Source organism: Nomascus leucogenys, unplaced genomic scaffold (genome assembly GCF_006542625.1).
Source record: "Nomascus leucogenys isolate Asia unplaced genomic scaffold, Asia_NLE_v1 Super-Scaffold_258, whole genome shotgun sequence".
Lineage (NCBI taxonomy): Eukaryota > Metazoa > Chordata > Mammalia > Primates > Hylobatidae > Nomascus > Nomascus leucogenys.
The window spans coordinates 4,376,213-4,394,864 of NW_022095769.1; the positions used below are offsets into that span (position 1 = coordinate 4,376,213).

General features: G+C 44.6%; 1 protein-coding gene and 1 pseudogene across 2 annotated transcripts in view; one reads left to right on the plus strand and one right to left on the minus strand.

Annotated features, from left to right (window-relative positions):
* The window catches only part of GGNBP2 (gametogenetin binding protein 2), a 51,616-nt gene that overhangs the window by 10,298 nt on the left and 22,666 nt on the right, over positions 1-18,652 (plus strand). For both annotated transcript variants that reach the window (XM_030807994.1, XM_030807995.1), the window contains exons 3-5: positions 1,247-1,500; positions 4,907-5,005; positions 13,668-13,781. In XM_030807994.1, coding sequence (XP_030663854.1) covers positions 1,247-1,500; positions 4,907-5,005; positions 13,668-13,781 — 467 coding nt within the window. The remainder of the gene's footprint in view (positions 1-1,246; positions 1,501-4,906; positions 5,006-13,667; positions 13,782-18,652) is intronic.
* Positions 16,949-17,082, minus strand: LOC115833592 (annotated as a pseudogene).

The following is an 18,652-nucleotide window of genomic DNA, read 5'->3' on the forward strand; positions in this document are numbered from 1 at the left end:
ACAAGGAAGAAAAGTCTGTATATGTTTAGTACAGATGGCACCATCCTTTTTTTCCTGTCAAATATTTTCAATCCTTGGTTGGTTAAATTCACAGATGTAGAACTCATGGATATGGAGGGCTGACTGTAATTAAGATATTGGAAGATGACTTGTTAGTTTACTTCAGACCTCTTATTTCTACTTTTAGAGAAAACTTTGAATGGAAGGGTAATGGTAAATGTGAGAAAATGCTTCTTGGGAATTATCCTAATTTCCTATCTGTTTTTGGTAAATCTGAAAGTGTTAACTGCAGTTAACTATAACTCCATCAGGAAGAAGTTACTTACTAGAGTTTGCTCATTTCTCCGCAACAGTAGCTCTCAGTTATTTTTCTACCTTGTCATAACCAGCAGATACAATTCATAAGCAGCAGCATGCTAGTTACTCACTTCCCTCCATAAGGAAGATAGGCCATGTTTTCTCCCTCTAATCCGTAATACACCTGTTCATGCCTCTGGATTGGGAATTGCTGCTCCACACGATTACCATCCTAACTTGACTTCTATAGCTAAACATAGTGATAGTAAGTGTGTTGTTAAAAGTTGTAAAAACAACACACAAAATACAGGCCAGGCGTGGTGGCTCACGCCTGTAATACTAGCACTTTGGGAGGCTGAGGCGGGTGGATCACAAGGTCAAGAGATCAAGACCATCCTTGCCAACATGGTGAAACCCCATCTCTACTAAAAATACTAAAATTAGTTGGGCATGGTAGTGCACACCTGTAGTCCCAGCTAGTCAGGAGGCTGAGGCAGGAGAATCGCTTGAACCCAGGAGGCAGAGGTTGCAGTGAGCTGAGATTGTGCTACTGCACTCCAGCCTGGTGAGAGAGCGAGATTCCATCTCAAAAAACAAGAACAAACCAAAAAAAAGGTACAGCTGTATTGTGCTTCTTTTGTGTGTGTGTGTTGTGAGAGGACTGGCCTAATACTGAACCAGCCCTACATTTCCAGATGCAGGACTGCTTTTTGGCATACTAAGCCGAGTTGTTTATATACCCTAGATTCTAGAGCAAGGGGGTTTGCGGTGCAGATTCCGTACGGCCTGGACAAGGCTGACTACTTTGCCTTTCTGACTCAGTTGCAGGTACAGCTGATAAACCCTGTCCAGGTTGTACTTACTGCACAAGAATAGGAACCAGTAGTAGTGAAAGTGTAATTTTATGTCTTTTTAAAGGACACTCCTTCATTTTCTTTCCCTCTTTCAGCGACATGGTATGCTTAAGCAACAGGATCTAAGTATTGCCATGGTGGTGACATCACGCGAAGTCCTGAGTGCACTTTCTCAGCTTGTCCCATGTGTTGGTTGTCGTCGCAGTGTGGAGCGCCTCTTTTCCCAGCTTGTAGAGTCTGGAAATCCTGCTCTTGAACCCCTAACAGTAGGGCCCAAGGGAGTCCTGTCTGTAACTAGAAGCTGCATGACTGATGCAAAGAAGCTTTATACATTATTTTATGTACATGGGTAAGTATGATCAATTAGGAGAAAACGGGTTTGTTAAAATTTAAAACAGCTTGGTGGCAGTGGCAGCTTATTTTCTTGATGGAAAGATTGAGTCTAATTTAATAATTTTATTGAGTAAGTTGTACGTACCAGTGAATGTAAAGTTTCTGCTCTCCACGTGGGGAGAGGCAGACCAGTAAGCAAATACTCAATTTGTCAGGGATGATAAGTTAGAAAAATCAGTAAGGGAGGTAGAGAATGGAGCGGGGGTAGAATTATTGTGGAGGGTGGTCAGGGAAGGCCTCCCTGATAAAATGACATTGAATATAGACTTGAATGAAGTGAGCAAGTGAATCTTGTAGAAAACTCTGGGGGAAGGCAGAGAAGGAACAGCTAGTGTAAAGGTTCTGAGGTTGGGGTTTTATTGGCATGTTTGAGGAATAGTAAGGAAGCCCTTGTGGCTGGAGCCAGATGAATGAAGGGAACAGTAATAAAAGATGGGGTCAGCAGAGTAATAAGGCCGGGCGTAGTGGCTCATGCCTGTAATCCCAGCACTTTGGGAGGCTGAGGCAGGCAGATCATGAGGTCTGGAGTTCGAGACTAGCCTGACCAATGTGGTGAAACCCCGTCTCTACTAAAAATACAAAAATTAGCTGGTGGCGCGTGGCTGTAATCACAGCTATTCAGGAGGCTGAGGCAGGAGAATCACTTGAACCCAGGAGGCAGAGGTTGCAGTGAGCCGAGATCATGCCACTGCAGTCCAGCCAGGGCGACAGAGCGAGACTCCATTTCAAAAAGAAAAAAAGAACAGTGACTGGGCACAGTGGCTCACGCCTATAATCCCAACACTTTGGGAGGCCGAGGCAGTTGGATTGCCTGAGCTCAGGAGTTCAAGACCAGCCTGGGCAACACGGTGAAACCGAGTCTCTACTAAAAATACAAAAAATTAGCCAGGAGTAGTGGCGGGTCCCTGTAATCCCAGCTACTCGGGAGGCTGAGGCAGGAGAATCTGTTGAACCCGGGAGGCGGCAGTTGCAGTGAGCTGAGATCGCGCATTGCACTCCAGCCTGGGCAACAAGAGTAAAGCTCCACCTCAAAAAAAAAAAAAAAAAAGGAAAAAAAAAGTAATAAAAGGTCCAGTCATATTTTTATTTTTTTCAGACAGAGTTTCGCTATTGTTGCCCAGGCTGGAGTGCAGTGGCGCGATACCGGATCACTACAACCACTGCCTCCCGGGTTCAAGCGATTCTCCTGCCTCAGCCTCCCGAGTAGCTGGGATTACAGGTGCCCACTACCACGCTCGGCTTTTTTTTTTTGTATTTTTTAGTAGAGACAGGGTTTCGCCATGTTGGTCTTGAACTCCTGACCTCAGGCGATCTGCCCGCCTCGGCCTCCCAAAGTGCTGGGATTACAGGCGTGAGCCACTGTGCCTGGCCGAGGTCTTTTGTTTTTACTCTGAGTGAGATGAGAAGCTTTGGGAAGGTTTTGAGCAGAAGAGTGGCATAGTCTGATGAAATTTGGCTTACTTTGACCTCTGTATTGAGAATGAATGATGGCCATGGACGTAGTGAAAAATGGTTATAAAGGATCCTGGATATATTTTGAGGAATGAGCCAATGGGATTTTTTGGATAGATTGGTTGTGAGGGAGGCCATCAAAGATGATTCTCAGATTTGTGATGTAAAGAATGGACAACAGGCCTTGTGTGGTTGCTCACACCTGTAATCCTAGCACTTTGGGAGGCTGGTAAGGGTGGATCACCAGAGGTCAGGAGTTTGAGACCAGCCTGGCCAACATGGTGAAACCCCATCTCTACTAAAAATACAAAAATTAGCCGGGCGTGGTGGCAGGCGCCTGTAATCCTAGCTACTCGGGAGGCTGAGACAGGGGAATCGCTTGAACCCGGGAGGCGGAGGTTGCAGTGAGCCAAGATTGCACCACCGCACTCCAGCGTGGGCAACAGAGCGAGACTGTCTCAAAAAAAAAAAAAGAATGGACAAATGGTTTCCATTTACCGAGATGGACAAGACTGAGGAGAAATGTAACAGAGCTCATCTTTGGGTGTGCTAAGTTTGAGATAGCGATTAGACATCCAAATAGAATTCAGAGAGGTCTGGGTTAGAGCTGTAAGTTTGTCTCATTTAGTGAATATAAATAGGAAAAGAAGAAGAGGTCTGAAAAGTAAACCCTGAGGCTTTCCTATTTAGAGATGGCGGTAGGGACTTTTGATATTTACTGTGCCTGGGCTTGGGAAAATAAGCCTTGGAGTGTTTTTGAACAGAGGAATAATGTAATCTGATTCATGTTTTAAAAGGATCACTGTAGCTGCTGAGTGAGGCCTGGAATGTAAAGAGCAGAAGGTGCAGCAAGGAGACCATTTAGGAGGCCAGCTATTGCAGTTGACTAAGCTAGAGATTGGGTTGGACAGGGATGATAATGGTAGAGGTGATAAGAAGTGATCTGATTCTAGATTGTTTAATTTTTATTTAGCTTTTATTCTTTTTTTTTTTTTTTGAGACAGTCTCACTGTCTCAAGCTGGAGTGCAGTGGTGCAATCTTGGCTCATTGCTACCTCCGCCTCCCAGGTTCAAGTGATTCTCGTGCCTCAGCCTCCCGAGTAGCTGGGATTACAGGCGTGCACTGCCACACCTGTCTAATTTTTGTATTTTTTTTTTTAGTAGAAATAGGGCTTCTCCATGTTGGCCAGGCTGGTCTCTAACTCCAGGCCTCAGTCTCCCAAAGTGCTGGGATTACAGGTGTGAGCCACCATGCCTGGCCTCATTTTAAAATTTTTTGTAGAGATGAAAATTTTGCTATGTTACCCAGGCTGGCTTTGAACTCCTGGCCTCAAGTGATCCTCTTACCTCAGCCTTCCAAAGTACTGGGGTTATAGGCATGAGCTACTGCACCAGGCCTGATTCTAGATATATTTAAAAGGTAGAATTGACAAACTTTGCTCATTGGTTGGATGGAGGGTGCGGATAGTAGTAGTGTGTATTCTATATTTGCATAAAATTTCTGTTGATGACTCCTCTTCAAGGATGTATTGTGTTTACATAATGTTTTGTGAGGTTTTTATATGTTTTTTAAAGACATGAGGTCTCACTATGTTGCCCTGGCTGGCCTCAAACCCTTGGGCTTAAGTGATCCTTTCACCTCGGCCTCCCAAATAGCCGGGGCTACAGGTGTGTGCTTCTGCAACTGGTGTATTTACATAATGGCTGGGCAAGGGAAGATGGCTGAGAGTCAGGTAGCAGTCAGTGTTGAAATACGTGAGTGCCAGGCATTCTGCTAGATACAGTGGATAGAGAAAAGTGTTTTTTGTTTTGTTTTGTTTTGAGACTTCTCTCTAAAAGACAGTAAATAGAGATTTTAAAATTTGAAAGTAAAATGAATTAAACCCTTAATATGTTTTATTTTTAATTAGGTCCAAACTAAATGACATGATAGATGCTATTCCAAAAAGTAAGAAGAATAAGAGATGTCAGTTGCACTCCTTAGATACGCACAAGCCAAAACCTTTGGGGTAAGTAGAATTGAATACCAAGAGGCTTTGTCATTGTTAAGATTATATATTTGTTCATATTTAGTAAAAGAAACCCACTGTTTGCTTTAATTCATTAATTGGTTATACTCTATGACATAGGTCAAAATAAATAGATCCTCTTGTTATGTTGGCCATTTTGCCTTGATATATATAAAGTCTCAATGTAGATCTGATTTAAAAATTTTTTTATGTTAAATATGTTTTAGAGGAGGGAGGTTGAAGTCTTTTTTTTTTTTTTATCTTTTTTTGAGACGGAGTCTCCCTCTGTTGCCCAGGCTGGAGGGCAGAGGCGCAATTTCGGCCACTGCAACCTCCACCTCCCTGGTTCAAATGATTTCCTGCCTCAGCTTCCTGAGTAGCTGGGGCTACAGGTGCATGCCACCACACTGGCTAATTTTTGTATTTTTAGTAGAGATGGGGTTTCACCCTATTGGCCAGGCTGGTCTCGGACTCCTGACCTCAGGTGATTGCCGGCCTCAGCCTCCAAAGTGCTGGGATTACAAGCGTGAGGCACCACACTCGGCCGGTTGAAGTCTTTGTGGAAATGTATGCAGCTAATATTAACGTTTTCAAAGTAGTGGTAATCATTATTTGATCTACAGAATAGTCATAATGTATAAATTATTTATCTTTCTTGTCTCTAGCTGTAATTTACCAAGGTTTTAAAAAAAGTAGTTACGACAATATTATGATATGTATTTATGTAACTAATTTGTAGTTTTCTATATTTATTATTATTTTTTGAGATGGAGTCTCCTCTGTCGCCCGGGCTGGAGTGCAGTGGCACGATCTCGGCTCACTGCAACCTCTACCTCCTGGGTTCAAGCTATTCTCCTGCCCCAGCCTCCTGAGTAGTTGGGACTACAGGCGCGTGCCACCCAGCCCAGCTAATTTTTTGTATTTTTGGTAGAGACGGGGTTTCACCGTGTTAGCCAGGATGGTCTCGATCTCCTGACCTCATGGTCCGCCCACCTCAGCCTCCCAAAGTGCTGGGATTACAGGCATGAGCCACCGCGCCCGGCCTATTTTATTTTTTAAGCAAATGTTGCCTGATAATAGTTTGTAGTTTTCTTCTTGGTTAAGTGCTATAGTGTTCAAGGTTGCTTTTTCACTTTCTCCCAGCACAGTGCCACAGTTGTCCCCTACAAAATTGCCTGGGGGTGGGGATGGTGAGGTGAAGCCATGGAGTGTGAAGGGACTTTCTAAGACGTGACTTTAGTTTTGGAGAGAATGGGATATTAAAAAACTATACTTCTTTATTAATTTTATTTTTTAATTATTTTTTTGAGACATAGTCTTGCTCTGTCACTCAGGCCTGGAGTACAGTGGTATGATCTCAGCTCATGCAACCTCCGCCTCTTGGGTTCAAGCAATTCTCATGCCTCAGCCTCCTAAGTAGCTGGGATTACAGGTGTTCACCACCACTCCTGGCTAATTTTTTTGGGTTTTTAATAGAGATGGGGTTTCACCATGTTGCCCAGGCTGATCTCAAACTCCTGACCTCAAGTGATCTGCCTGCCTTGGTCTCCCAAAGTGCTGGGATTACAGGCGTGAGCCACCGCACCTGGCCTCTGAAAAGTTAATTTTTAAATATCTCATTTGTGTCATTGTCACCTTTTTTTGTTTTTTTTTTTTTTGACCTGAACTTCCGAGTGACACCATTATTGTATAGACATTTTCCTCCCTGACACAAAGACTTGGATGACCAGGCAGTGGTGTGTTAATAATCTTTTAAGTTTTTTTCCCCTATACTGAGCAGCAAAAAATACTTAAAACATTTTATCAGCCAGGTGCGGTGGCTCACGCCTGTAATCCCAGCACTTTTGGAGGCTGAGATGGGTGGATCACAAGGTCAGGAGTTCGAGACCAGCCTGACCAACATGGGGAAACCTCGTCTTTACTAAAAATACAAAAATTAGCCAGACATGGTGGCGCACACCTGTGATCCCAGCTACTCAGGAGGCTGAGGCAGGAAAATCGCTTGAACCCGAGAGGTGGAGGTTGCAGTGAGCTGAGATCGTGTTGCCTGGGTGACAGAGCAAGACTCTGTCTCAAAAAACAAACAAAAAAAAAGGGTCGGGCGCAGTGGCTCACGCCTGTAATCCCAGCACTTTGGGAGGCTGAGGCGGGTGGATCACGAGGTCAGGAGATCGAGACCATCTTGGCTAACATGGTGAAACCCCGTTTGTACTAAAAATACAAAAAATTAGCCAGGTGCAGTGGCGGGCGCCTGTAGTCCCAGCTACTCGGGAGGCTGAGGCAGGAGAATGGCACGAACCCGGGAGGCGGAACTTGCAGTGAGCCGAGATCGTGCCACTGCACTCCAGCCTGGGCGACAGAGCAAGACTCCGTCTCAAAAAAAAAAAAAAAAAATAGGCTGGGCGTGGTGGCTCACGCCTGTAATCCCAGCACTTTGGGAGGCCAAGTTGGGTGGATTCTCTGAGGTCAGGGGTTCGAGACCAGCCTGGCCAACATGGTGAAACCCTGTCTCTACTAAAAATACAAAAATTAGCCGGCCGTGGTGGCAGGTGCTTGTAATCTTAGCTACTTGGGAGGCTGAGGCAGGAGAATCGCTTGAATCCAGGAGGCGGAGGTTGCATTGAGCCAGGATCACACCATTGCACTCCAGCCTGGGCGACAAGAGTGAGACTTTGTCTCAAAATTATAAATAAATAAATAAATAAAATAAATTTTATTAGTAAAATTGTCAAACATAGAAAAGTAAAAAATACAATGATTGAACCTCCCATGCACTTTTACCAAGATTTAGTAGTTATCAAGAGTTGCCACACTTGCTTCATTTATCCACCTTTTTCTTTGTACTTTAAAGCGAGTCCCAGGCTTCGTGTTACTCTATTGCATCCTTCCATGTGCATCTCTAAATATATGGACATTTTTTTTCACACGTTGCCATCATAACACCTAACAAAATTAAGTGTAACAATCGAATACCCATTTCATACTCAGATTTTACCTGTTTCTGTTTTTTATTGAATGTTGGTTTGTATGAATTAGGATCCAAACAAGAACCACACATTATGTTCTTGTGGCCTTAAGAAAAGAAGTTTTCTTAAGGACAGTTGTTATTTTGCTGCTTGATTTGTCAGTATCTTTTTTTTTTCCTTTCTTTCAAATTTTTTTTTTTTTTTTTTTTTTTTGAGACGGAATTTCCCGTTACCTGGGCTGGAGTGCAGTGGGGCGATCTCGGCTCACTGCAACCTCTGCCGCCTGGGTTCAAGTGATTCTCCTGCCTCAGCCTCCTGAGTAGCTGGGATTACAGGCACCTGCCACCATGCCCGGCTAATTTTTGTATTTTTAGTAGACGCAGGGTTTCACCAGGTTAGCCAGGCTGGTCTCGAACTCCTGACCTCAGGTGATCAACCCGCCTTGGCCTCCCAAAGTGCTGGGATTACAGGCATGAGCCACCGTGCCTGGCCCGATTTGTCAGTATCTTTTAAAAATTTTTTATTTTTTATTTTTTCATCAGCTCAGTCTTCCTTCTCAGATTTATCAGTAGCTTCAGAGAATTTCTGACTCTAAATGCAGAGTACAGGCTAATTTTTCACATTAGAGAATGAATGACCTGTTGGATGAAGGCATAGAGTGGTATGATATAGTAAAGAGCTTGCCTTCTGGTACTTTTTTTCTGTTAAGCATATTCTTTGTTGATGAACTGAGAAGCAAGTAGCCCAGCATCTTATGCATCTGTGCTCATTGCTGCCTTCCTTCAAAGACTAGTCCTTCCACTCTTGCTCTGCACTCGAGATCTTTTTTGTTTTCAATCACTTTGCTTATTCAGTTACCTACTTTTGTTAAATTTACATTCAGCTCTGTTTTTCTATCTCTCAGCTTAAGAAACAAAACAAACCTCCACAGATTTTACATCCCCTTCTAGCTACAGTTCCACTACATGGGAAGTCAATATGTTTTAGAAAGCTGTTTGCTGAGTATGGAATCAGTGTGAATGGACTTAATTGATCTTAAGTGGTGTCTGTCTCTTGACTAAGGTACCTTCAGTTATTCCCACAGGCCACATAGGATAGCAGGCTAAGCAGTACGGTATGCTTAGCCAAGGCTCCCTGTCCCTTGGATGGTCACCACTATTAAATGCTACTATGATTCTCCATTTTATGTATTTCCACTCCCCCTCCTACTGCTACATCCCCACCCCCCATAGCTTTTTAAATTTGTTTAGTCTATTTCCAGAGAAAGTATAATACAGTTGATTAGGTTTTAGCCTAATAAATAGAGATCTAGGTCAGCCTTTCTGAGAGTATTCTCTCATCTATGCAAGTAAACCCAGGTTATTGTCTGTCTGGGAGTAAGTTTGAGATCTGAAAGAAAGATCTAGGCTGGAGTTGTAGGCCTGTAGCTTATCTTAGAGAATGTTATGTAAGATCACCTAAAGGGAAAGAGAGTAAAAGAATTCTGAGGAATTTAATGGTAGAAAAGAAATTAGTAAAGAAACCTGAGAAAGAGTAGCCAGATAGGTAGAAGGAAGCCAAGGTGTAAAAGTGTTCCGAGGAAGTCTGATCAATTGTGTTAAATGCTGCCAAGTTATCAAAGACCCAAAAGTGAACATTGGATTTAGTAACAATGAGATAATTGGTGATCTTGATGAGCTGAGCTAGTGATTGAGTGGAAGCAGAATCCAGGTTGCAGTGATGGAAAAGTGAATGCGATGTAAGGTTGTCATGGATTAAGCTGTGAATGGAGAGTGTGGGAGCAGAACCAGAAAGTGGAAAGGTTACTTTTTTGGAAAGTTTGATCTTAAAAGAATAATAGAAGGCATAAGGTCTAGAATGTTTATAAATAAAATCCTGATTTGAGATACAGATTTTTTTATAGAGCTTTTTAAAAAAAAAAAAATGCTTTCACATTCTGATGATACAGTAATCATTCTTCAGCTCTGATTTCTCTTTACGAACCTTTCCCTGAATTATGAGGACTTGAGTTTGAGAGTTTTTCAGTTCTGGGAAATTATGCATTATACTAATGAAGTATAGTTAATAAAAGAGGGGCTGGGCGCAGTAGCTCACACTGGTAATCCCAGCACTTTGGGAGGCCGATGCAGGCAGATCACGAGGTCAGGAGTTCGTGACCAGCCTGGCCAATATGGCGAAACCCCCGTCTCTACTAAAAATACAAAAATTAGCCAGGTGTGGTAGCACGTGCCTGTAGTCCCAACTACTTGGGAGGCTGAGGCAGGAGAATCGCTTGAACCTGGGAGGCGGAGGTTGCAGTGAGCCGAGATCACACCACTGCACTCCAGCTTGGGCGACAGAGTGAGACTCTGTCTCAAAAAGGAAGTATCAGAGTTGAGAATAGAAGGATGTAGCATGGAAAGTGGAACAGATGATGTTTTTGTTGTCACAAATAAGGGTAGCTAAACCTTGGCCTGAGCCCTTGTGAGAGGGAGTACAGAGCTGAATTGTGTGGATAACTTATATTTTAGGCAGAGGGTTGAGAAATACCCATTTAGCTACATAGAGTAAGTTAAAAGTTCAGAGGTTTTTCCGTCTGTAGCATCCAAGGTGTAATGAATTCCTTGGACTGCACTGAGACCTGCAGAAGAACAGACAGGAGCCAGTTGTTCAGAATCATGAAAAATCAAGAAGGCTGTGATTGAATGGAGTATAAACCCATGTTTCCCTTGGAATGCAGGTCCAAGATAAATGTGCTGCAACAAAGCAAAATGTGTGGCAATTTTCTTTTTTTATTTATTTATTTTTTATTTTATTTTATTTTATTTTATTTTTTTTTGCCTTCAAGCATCTGTTTAACAAAGCACATCTTGTACAGCCCTTAATCCATTTAACCCTGAGTTGACACAGCACATGTTTCAGAGAGCACGGGGTTGGGGGTAAGGTTATAGATTAACAGCATCCCAAGGCAGAAGAATTTTTCTTAGTACAGAACAAAATGGAGTCTCCTATGTCTACTTCTTTCTGCACAGACACAGTAACAATCTGATCTCTCTTTCTTTTCCCCACATTTCCCCCTTTTCTTTTCGACAAAACCGCCATCGTCATCATGGCCCGTTCTCGATGGTCGCTATTTCTTTGGAGCTGTTGGGTACACCTGCAGAAAGGCTGTCACTTCACACTTCGAAGGTTGCACAGCGGCCAGGCAGAGGCGCACCTCATTTCCCAGACGGGGTGGCGGCCGGGCAGAGGCGCTCCTCACTTCCCAGACGGGGTGGTGGCCGGGCAGAGGCGCTCCTCACTTCCCAGACAGGGTGGCGGCCGGGCAGAGGCGCTCCTCACTTCCCAGACAGGGTGGCGGCCGGGCAGAGGCGCTCCTGACTTCCCAGACGGGGTGGCGGCCGGGCAGAGGCGCTCCTCACATCCCAGACGGGGTGGTGGCCGGGCAGAGGCGCTCCGCACTTCCCAGACGGGGCGGCCAGGCAGAGGCGTTCCTCACATCCCAGACGATGGGCGGCCAGGCAGAGGAGCTCCTCACTTCCCAGACGGGGTTGCTGCCGGGCAGAGGCGCTCCTCACATCCCAGACGGGCGGCTGGGCAGAGGCGCTCCTCACTTCCCAGACAGGGTGGTGGCGGGGCAGAGGCGCTCCTCACTTCCCAGACAGGGTGGCGGCCAGGCAGAGGCGCTCCTCACATCCCAGACGATGGGCGGCCGGGCAGAGGTGCTCCTCACTTCCCAGACGGGGCGGCCGGGCAGAGGCGCTCCTCACATCCCAGACGATGGGCGGCCGGGCAGAGGCGCTCCTCACATCCTAGACGATGGGCGGCTGGGCAGAGGCGCTCCTCACATCCCAGACGATGGGCGGCCAGGCAGAGATGCTCCTCACTTCCTAGACGGGGTGGCAGCCAGGCAGAGGCTGTAATCTTAGCACTTTGGTAGGCCAAGGCAGGCAGCTGGGAGGTGGAGGTTGTAGCGAGCTGAGATCACGCCACTGCATTCCAGCCAGGGCAACATTGAGCACTGAGTGAGCGAGACTCCGTCTGTAATCGCAGCACTTCAGGAGGCCGAGGCGGGCAGATCACTCAAGGTCAGGAGTTGGAGACCAGCCTGGCCAACATGGCGAAACCCCGTCTCCACCAAAAATACAAAAACCAGCCAGGCGTGGCAGGCGGCGCGTGCCTGCAATCCCAGGCACTCGGCTACACTCCAGCCTGGGCAACAGAGGGAGACCGTCTCAAAAAAGAAAGAAAAGGAAGGAAGGGAGGGAGGGAGGAGCAAGTTTCATACTGAAGGAAGGGAGGGAGGGAGGAGCAATTTTCATACGGAAGGGAGGGAGGGAGGGAGGAGCAGTTTTCATACTGAAGTTGAACCCTGTTGGGGAGGGAGAGTGGGAAGTTTTTAGTAAGTTTGTTAAAAAAAAAAAAAAAAATTGTATAGGCCTGGGCTTGGTGGCTCGCGCCAGGTAATCCTAGCCCTTTGGGAGGCCGAGGTGGGTGGATTGCTTGAGCTCAGGAGTCGGAGACCAGCCTGGGCAACATGACAAGACCCTGCTGTCTCTACTTAAAAAATACAAAAAAAAAAAAAATAATAACCGGGTGTGGTGGTACACGCCTGTGGTCCTAGCTATTCGGGAGGCTGAAGTGGGAGGATCACTTGAGCCCCTGCGGGGGTGGGGTTGCACTGAGCCAAGATCACGCCGCTGTATTCCAGCCTGAGTGACAGAGCGAGAGTTGGTCTCAAAAAAATTACCACGTAGTTCTTACTAATTTCGGCTGTATAAAGTGTTCATCTTAGTGTACTATCTTTTAGTAAATGTAAAACTTATTCACTGTAATTAATCTATGACCTTCCCAGCTACTTGTACATGTGAAGGTAGATAATAGTTTTGTTACCATGGATTAGCTTTAAAAAGGAGTGATTACAAAAAAAAAAATTGAGCTGGGCATGGTAACTCAAACCTGTAATCCCAGTGCTTTGGGAGGCTGAGGTGGGAGAATGGCTTGAGGTCAGGGGTTTGAGACCAGCCTGGGCAACATAGTAGAGACCTTGTCTCTACAAAATAAAAGTAAAAAAAAAAAATTAGTTGATGATGATCTCATTAAGTAGATCAAAACTTCTTAGAATTTTCAGTTTGTGGAAGATTGGTCTGTGTTTATAAGGGAAAATACTTGATAATTTTTTTGGTTATTTTGACTTTAGAACATTCCAACTATATTTGCTCATAGAATACTTAGTTTATTAACCAGTTGCTCTCTTGGTAACTACAAATGTTGTTAAATTGTATCAGATAAACTTGATAAGCAGAAGTTTTTATATAAAGATATGAGCACACATTTAAATGAACGTTATATTAATATAAAGTGAGTATGTAATAATGTAATTTGTAAACATGTTCTAATATCTTAATCATTAAAGTGTTCATGATTTTAATTTAGACTATAGAAATTATTTCTTCAGATTATCTCAGTGTCACTAAGCTTTGTACTACACTATACTACAGTGAAGGGAGCAGTAGCAGTGTCAGTTCAGAAAAGTTAAGTACAGATAAGAGAAATAGTGAAGACCACAGGAAGGACAGCAAGTGTAGGATCATTTTCCATTATGGATCTTTCCAGGGAACAGCCCGGTAAAATCAATACTTTAATATGTTTTTGGTTTTTTTAATGTTTTACCCTTCTGTATTCTCCCTTTTCACTAATATTTATTCTTTCTACAGAGGTTGTTGGATGGATGTATGGGAACTAATGTCCCAGGAATGCAGGGATGAAGTAGTTTTAATTGACTCGAGTTGTCTTTTAGAAACACTAGAAACATATCTACGAAAACACAGGTAAGTCTGATGGTTGTTCCAGTATAATGTGGAAGGTGCCTTATGTGTCAGTCACCTAGAGTGGCCTGTCACTGACCTCCTTTGTATAATAGCATTCTAGCCTTCCCTTTAATACTTGGCACTAGGCGGAGCTTAATATTAGAGTAGGCAGTTCCTTTTTTTTTTTTTTTTTTTTTTTTTTTTTTGAGATGGAGTCTTGCTCTGTCACCAGGCTGGAGTACAGTGGCGCGATCTCGGCTCACTGCAACCTCTGCCTCCCAGGTTCGAGAGATTCTCCTGCCTCAGCCTCTCGAAGTAGCTGGGATTACAGGCACACGCCGCCACACCCAGCTAATTTTTGTATTTCTAGTAGAGATGGGGTTTCACCATGTTGGCCAGGATGGTTTCGGTCTCCTGACCTTGTGATCCGCCAACTTCAGCCTCCCAAAGTGCTGAGATTACAGGAGTGAGCCACATGTGCTTGGCCAAAGCAGTTGATTTATGGGGTGACTCTCAGGGTTAGCCTTCTTGTGTTAAGCCAGCGTCTCCTATTTTGTGATTTTTTTTTTTTTTCTTTTTGAGACGGAGTCTCACTCTGTCACCCAGGCTGGAGTGCAGTGGTGAGACCTCGGATCACTGTGTCCTCCACCTCCCGGGTTCCAGCGATTCTCCTGCCTCAGCCTCCTGAGTAGCTGAGACTACAGGCGCATGCCACCACGCCCGGCTAATTTTTGTATTTTTAGTAGAGACGGGGCTTCGCCATGTTGGTCATGAACTGGTCAGGCTGGTCTCGACCTCCTGACCTCAGGTGATCCACCTGCCTCGACCTCCCAAAGTGCTCAGATTACAGGCATGAGCTGTGCCCAGCCTATGATAGCATTTTCAAAATTAAATTAGTAGCTTTTTACTTAATATTTGAAGTATTTCTTCTATCGTCAGGACCCCAAAAGAAAGTTGATATTCATGTGTTTCGTTACTATAAAAGTAACTTCAGATTTTTCTTTATAGAACACTACTTTTACAAAGGAATTTTCTTTTTTTTTTTGAGACGGAGTCTCATTCTGTCGCCAGGCTGGAATGCAGTGGCTCGATCTCAGCTCACTGTAACTGTGGACTCCCTGGTTCAAGATACTCTCCTGCCTCAGCCTCCCAAGTAGCTGGGAGTACAGGCACATACCACCATGCCCAGCTAATTTTTGTATTTTTAGTAGAGATGGGGTTTCACCATGTTTGCCAGGATGGTCTCAGTCTCCTGACTTGTGATCTGCCCTCCTCAGCCTCCCAAAGTGCTGGGATTACAGGTGTGAGCCACCGTGCCTGGCCTACAAAGGAATTTTCTAAGTGTCATTAACATTTGGAAATTCATAGGGAGGAGAGTCCAGTAGAAAAGGAAACTGGTGGACCGGGTGCGGTGGCTCACATCTGTAATCCCAGCACTTTGGGAGTCTCAGGCAAGTGGATCACCTTAAGTCAGGAGTTTGAGACCAGCCAGGCCAACATGGCGAAACCCCGTGTCTACTAAAAATAAAAAAATTAGCCAGGCATGGTGGCACGCTACTCGGGAGACTGAGGCAAGTGAATCTCTTGAAACCAGGAGGTAGAGATTGCAGTGAGCCAGGATCGTGCCACTGCACTCCGACAGAGCAAGACTCTGTCTCGAAAAAAGAAAAAGAAACTGGTAAGGTAACATCATCTAGAGATGGTGTTCTTGGGGCGATTCTACTGTTTAAATTTGTTACGTGTTGGGTTTGTGGTTGTATGTCCTTTGACTTTGAAGCAGATATACACAATTATTTTGGGAGTGCCTCTAAAAATCAAGTGAATGATAAAAACTGGTGTCATTACTTTGTGTGGCAGTAAGCTAATGACTTCACCTGCATACCAAGTTTATTGGTGTTTTTCTTTTTTCAATTAAAAACTTTCTTTCTTTGCCTTTTTGGTGGATTATGCCCAATAGAGTAGAGAATGTGTCACTTACTTGGAGTTTTGCAGGGACTATACAGACACAAAACATATATCCTTCCTCTTTAAATATGAATTGATCCTGCCAAAAGATAGTTTTTGTGGGTGATAAATGACAAGTTATTAGAGCACATGTTTTGGAGTTTCCTATGGTTTTGTAGATTTTCCTGTGTTTAGGGTTAGTGTTTTAACATGTTCAGATGGATTTTAGTCCATTTTATAAATATCTTAATGGTTGTGAGAAAGTATGGTTGAGAGTAATAAGGCAGTGAATGATGAATTTAGGGAGATTGTATTGCATCTGGATTCTACTAATTGTAACTGTACAAGTTAGTTGACTTTTCTGTGCCTCAATTTTTATCTTCTTTAAAACAAACAGGCTCACACCTGTAGTTCCAGCACTTTGGGAGGCCAAGTCAGGTAGATGGTTTGAGCCCAGGAGTTTTAGACCAGCCTAGACAACATGGTAAAACCCCATCTCATACAAAAAAGCAGAAAAATTAGCTGCCATGGTGGCACAAACCTGTAGTCCTAGCTACTAGGGAGGCTGAGGTGAGAGTGTCACTTGAGTCCAGGTCGAAGGTGCACCATGATCACAGTGGCCGTGATTGTACCGCTGCACTCCAGCTTGGGCAACAGAGTGAAACCCCATCTCAAAAATAATAAAAATTAAAATAAAATTAGCAGCTGGGCGCAGTGGCTCATGCCTGTAATTCCAGCACTTTGGGAGGCCAAGGTGAGTGGATCACTTGAGGTCAGAAGTTCAAGAGCAGCCTGGTCAACATGGTGAAACCCCGTCTCTACTAAATATACAAAAATTGGCCGGGCGTGGTGGCGGGTGCCTGTAATCCCAGCTACTCAGGAGGCTGAGGCAGGAGAATTGCTTGAACCCGGGAGGAGGCAGAGGTTGCAGTAAGCCGAGATCGTGCCATTGCGCTCCAGCCTGGGCAACAAGAGTGAAACATCATTCCCCCCCCACCCCCCCAAAAAAAAAAGAATTATGGTAGAGGCCGGGCATGGTGGCTCATGCCTGTAATCCTAGCACTTTGGGAGGCTGAGATGGGCAGATCACATGAGGCCAGGAATTTGAGACCAGCCTGGCCAACATGGTGAAACCCCTCTCTACTGAAAATACATAAATTAGCCAGGCATGGTGGTGCACTTCTGTAATCCCAGCTACTCAGGAGGCTGAGGCATGAGAATTGCTGAAATCTGGGAGGCAGAGTTTGCAGTGAGCTGGGATTGTGCCACTGCACTCCAGCCCGGGTGACAGAGTGAGACTCTGTCTCAAAAGAAAAATATTATGGTAGAACATCGTCAGATACTACACTTGATCTTAGTCAAAAGGCTGAGACGTGATAGAACATCATTAGAAATGAGGTGTTAATAAACTGAAACCTCTGCCTTAAAGGTTTTTTAAGACTGGGCATTGTGGCTCACGCCTATAATTCCAACACTTTGGGAAGCCAAGGCAGGAGGATCACTTGAGTTCAGGAGTTCAATACCAGCTTGGGCAACATAGGGAGGCCCATTTATAAAGGCTGAGTGTGGTGGCTCACCCTCTAATCTCAGCATTTTGGGAGGCGGAGGTGGGTGGATCACGAGGTCAGGAGTTCAAGACCACCAGCCTGGCCAACATGGTGATACCCCGTCTCTACTAAAAATACAAAAATTAGCCAGGCTTGGTGGCGTGTGCCTGTAATCCCAGCTACTCAGGAGGCTGAAGCAGGAGAATCACTTAACCTGAGAAGTGGAGGTTGTGGTGAGCCAAGATTACGCCATTTGCGCTCCAGCCTCAGCAACAGAGCAAGACTCCATCTCAAAAAAAAAAGGCTGGGCGCTGTGGCTCATGTCTGTAATCCCAGCACTTTGGGAGGCCGAGGCGGGCGGATCATGAGGTCAGGAGATTGAGACTATCCTGGCTAACACGGTGAAACCCCATCCCTACTAAAAAATACAAAAAATTTAGCCAGGTGTGATGGTGGGTGCCTGTAGTCCCAGTTACTTGGGAGGCTGAGGCAGGAGAATGGCGTGAACCCAGGAGGCGGAGCTTGCAGTGAGCCAAGTTTGCGCCACTGCACGCCAGCCTGGGCGACAGAGCGAGACTCCATCTCAAAAAAAAGATAATAGTAAATAAAAATAAATAAGTATAAAAACAATATAAAAAAATTAGCTGGGCATAGTGACACGCCTGTAGTTTCATTTACTCAGGAGGCTGAGGTGGGAGGATCACTTGAGCCCAGGAAGGTTGAAGGCTGCAGTGAGCCATGATCATGCCACTGCACTTCAGCCTGGGTGACAGAGTTGAGACTCTGTCTCAAAAAAAAAAGTTTTTTAAAAGTCATATGCAATGCTGCTTTTGCAAATGGGAAAAAAATCTCTTTTATGGCTTCTATATCCTATTTTTAACTTGCTATTTACTTATGCTTATAGTTGTACAATCAAACATATATTAAACTACTATGAGAGTATAAAGCAGTAAAATAGGGGGAAAATCTTTCGAGTTTTATTATTGTTCTCTTTGACATTTGACCATTTAATTACCTGAAAATGTGAACTTGCTGTTTATAACCTGAAAATGTGGAAGTATTTGTTGTTATTTCTGTGTCCGTTTTTTCTCTCCTAAAAGAGAGACTTTCTGTTCCTGTGCACGTGTGTGTGTTTTAAAAGAACACAAAATAAGGCTAGGCACGGTGTCTCACAGTTCAGCATTTTGGGAGACTGAGGCGGGCTGATTGTTTGAGCTGAGGAGTTCAAGACTAGCCTGGGCAACATGGCAAAACCCTGTCTCTACAAAGAATACAAAAATTAGCCATGCGTGGTGGCACACACCTGTAGTCCCAGGTACTCAGGTGGATGAGGCGGGGAGGATCACCTGAGCCTACTAGGGAGGTTGAGGCTACAGTGAGACAAGAGTATGCCACTGCACT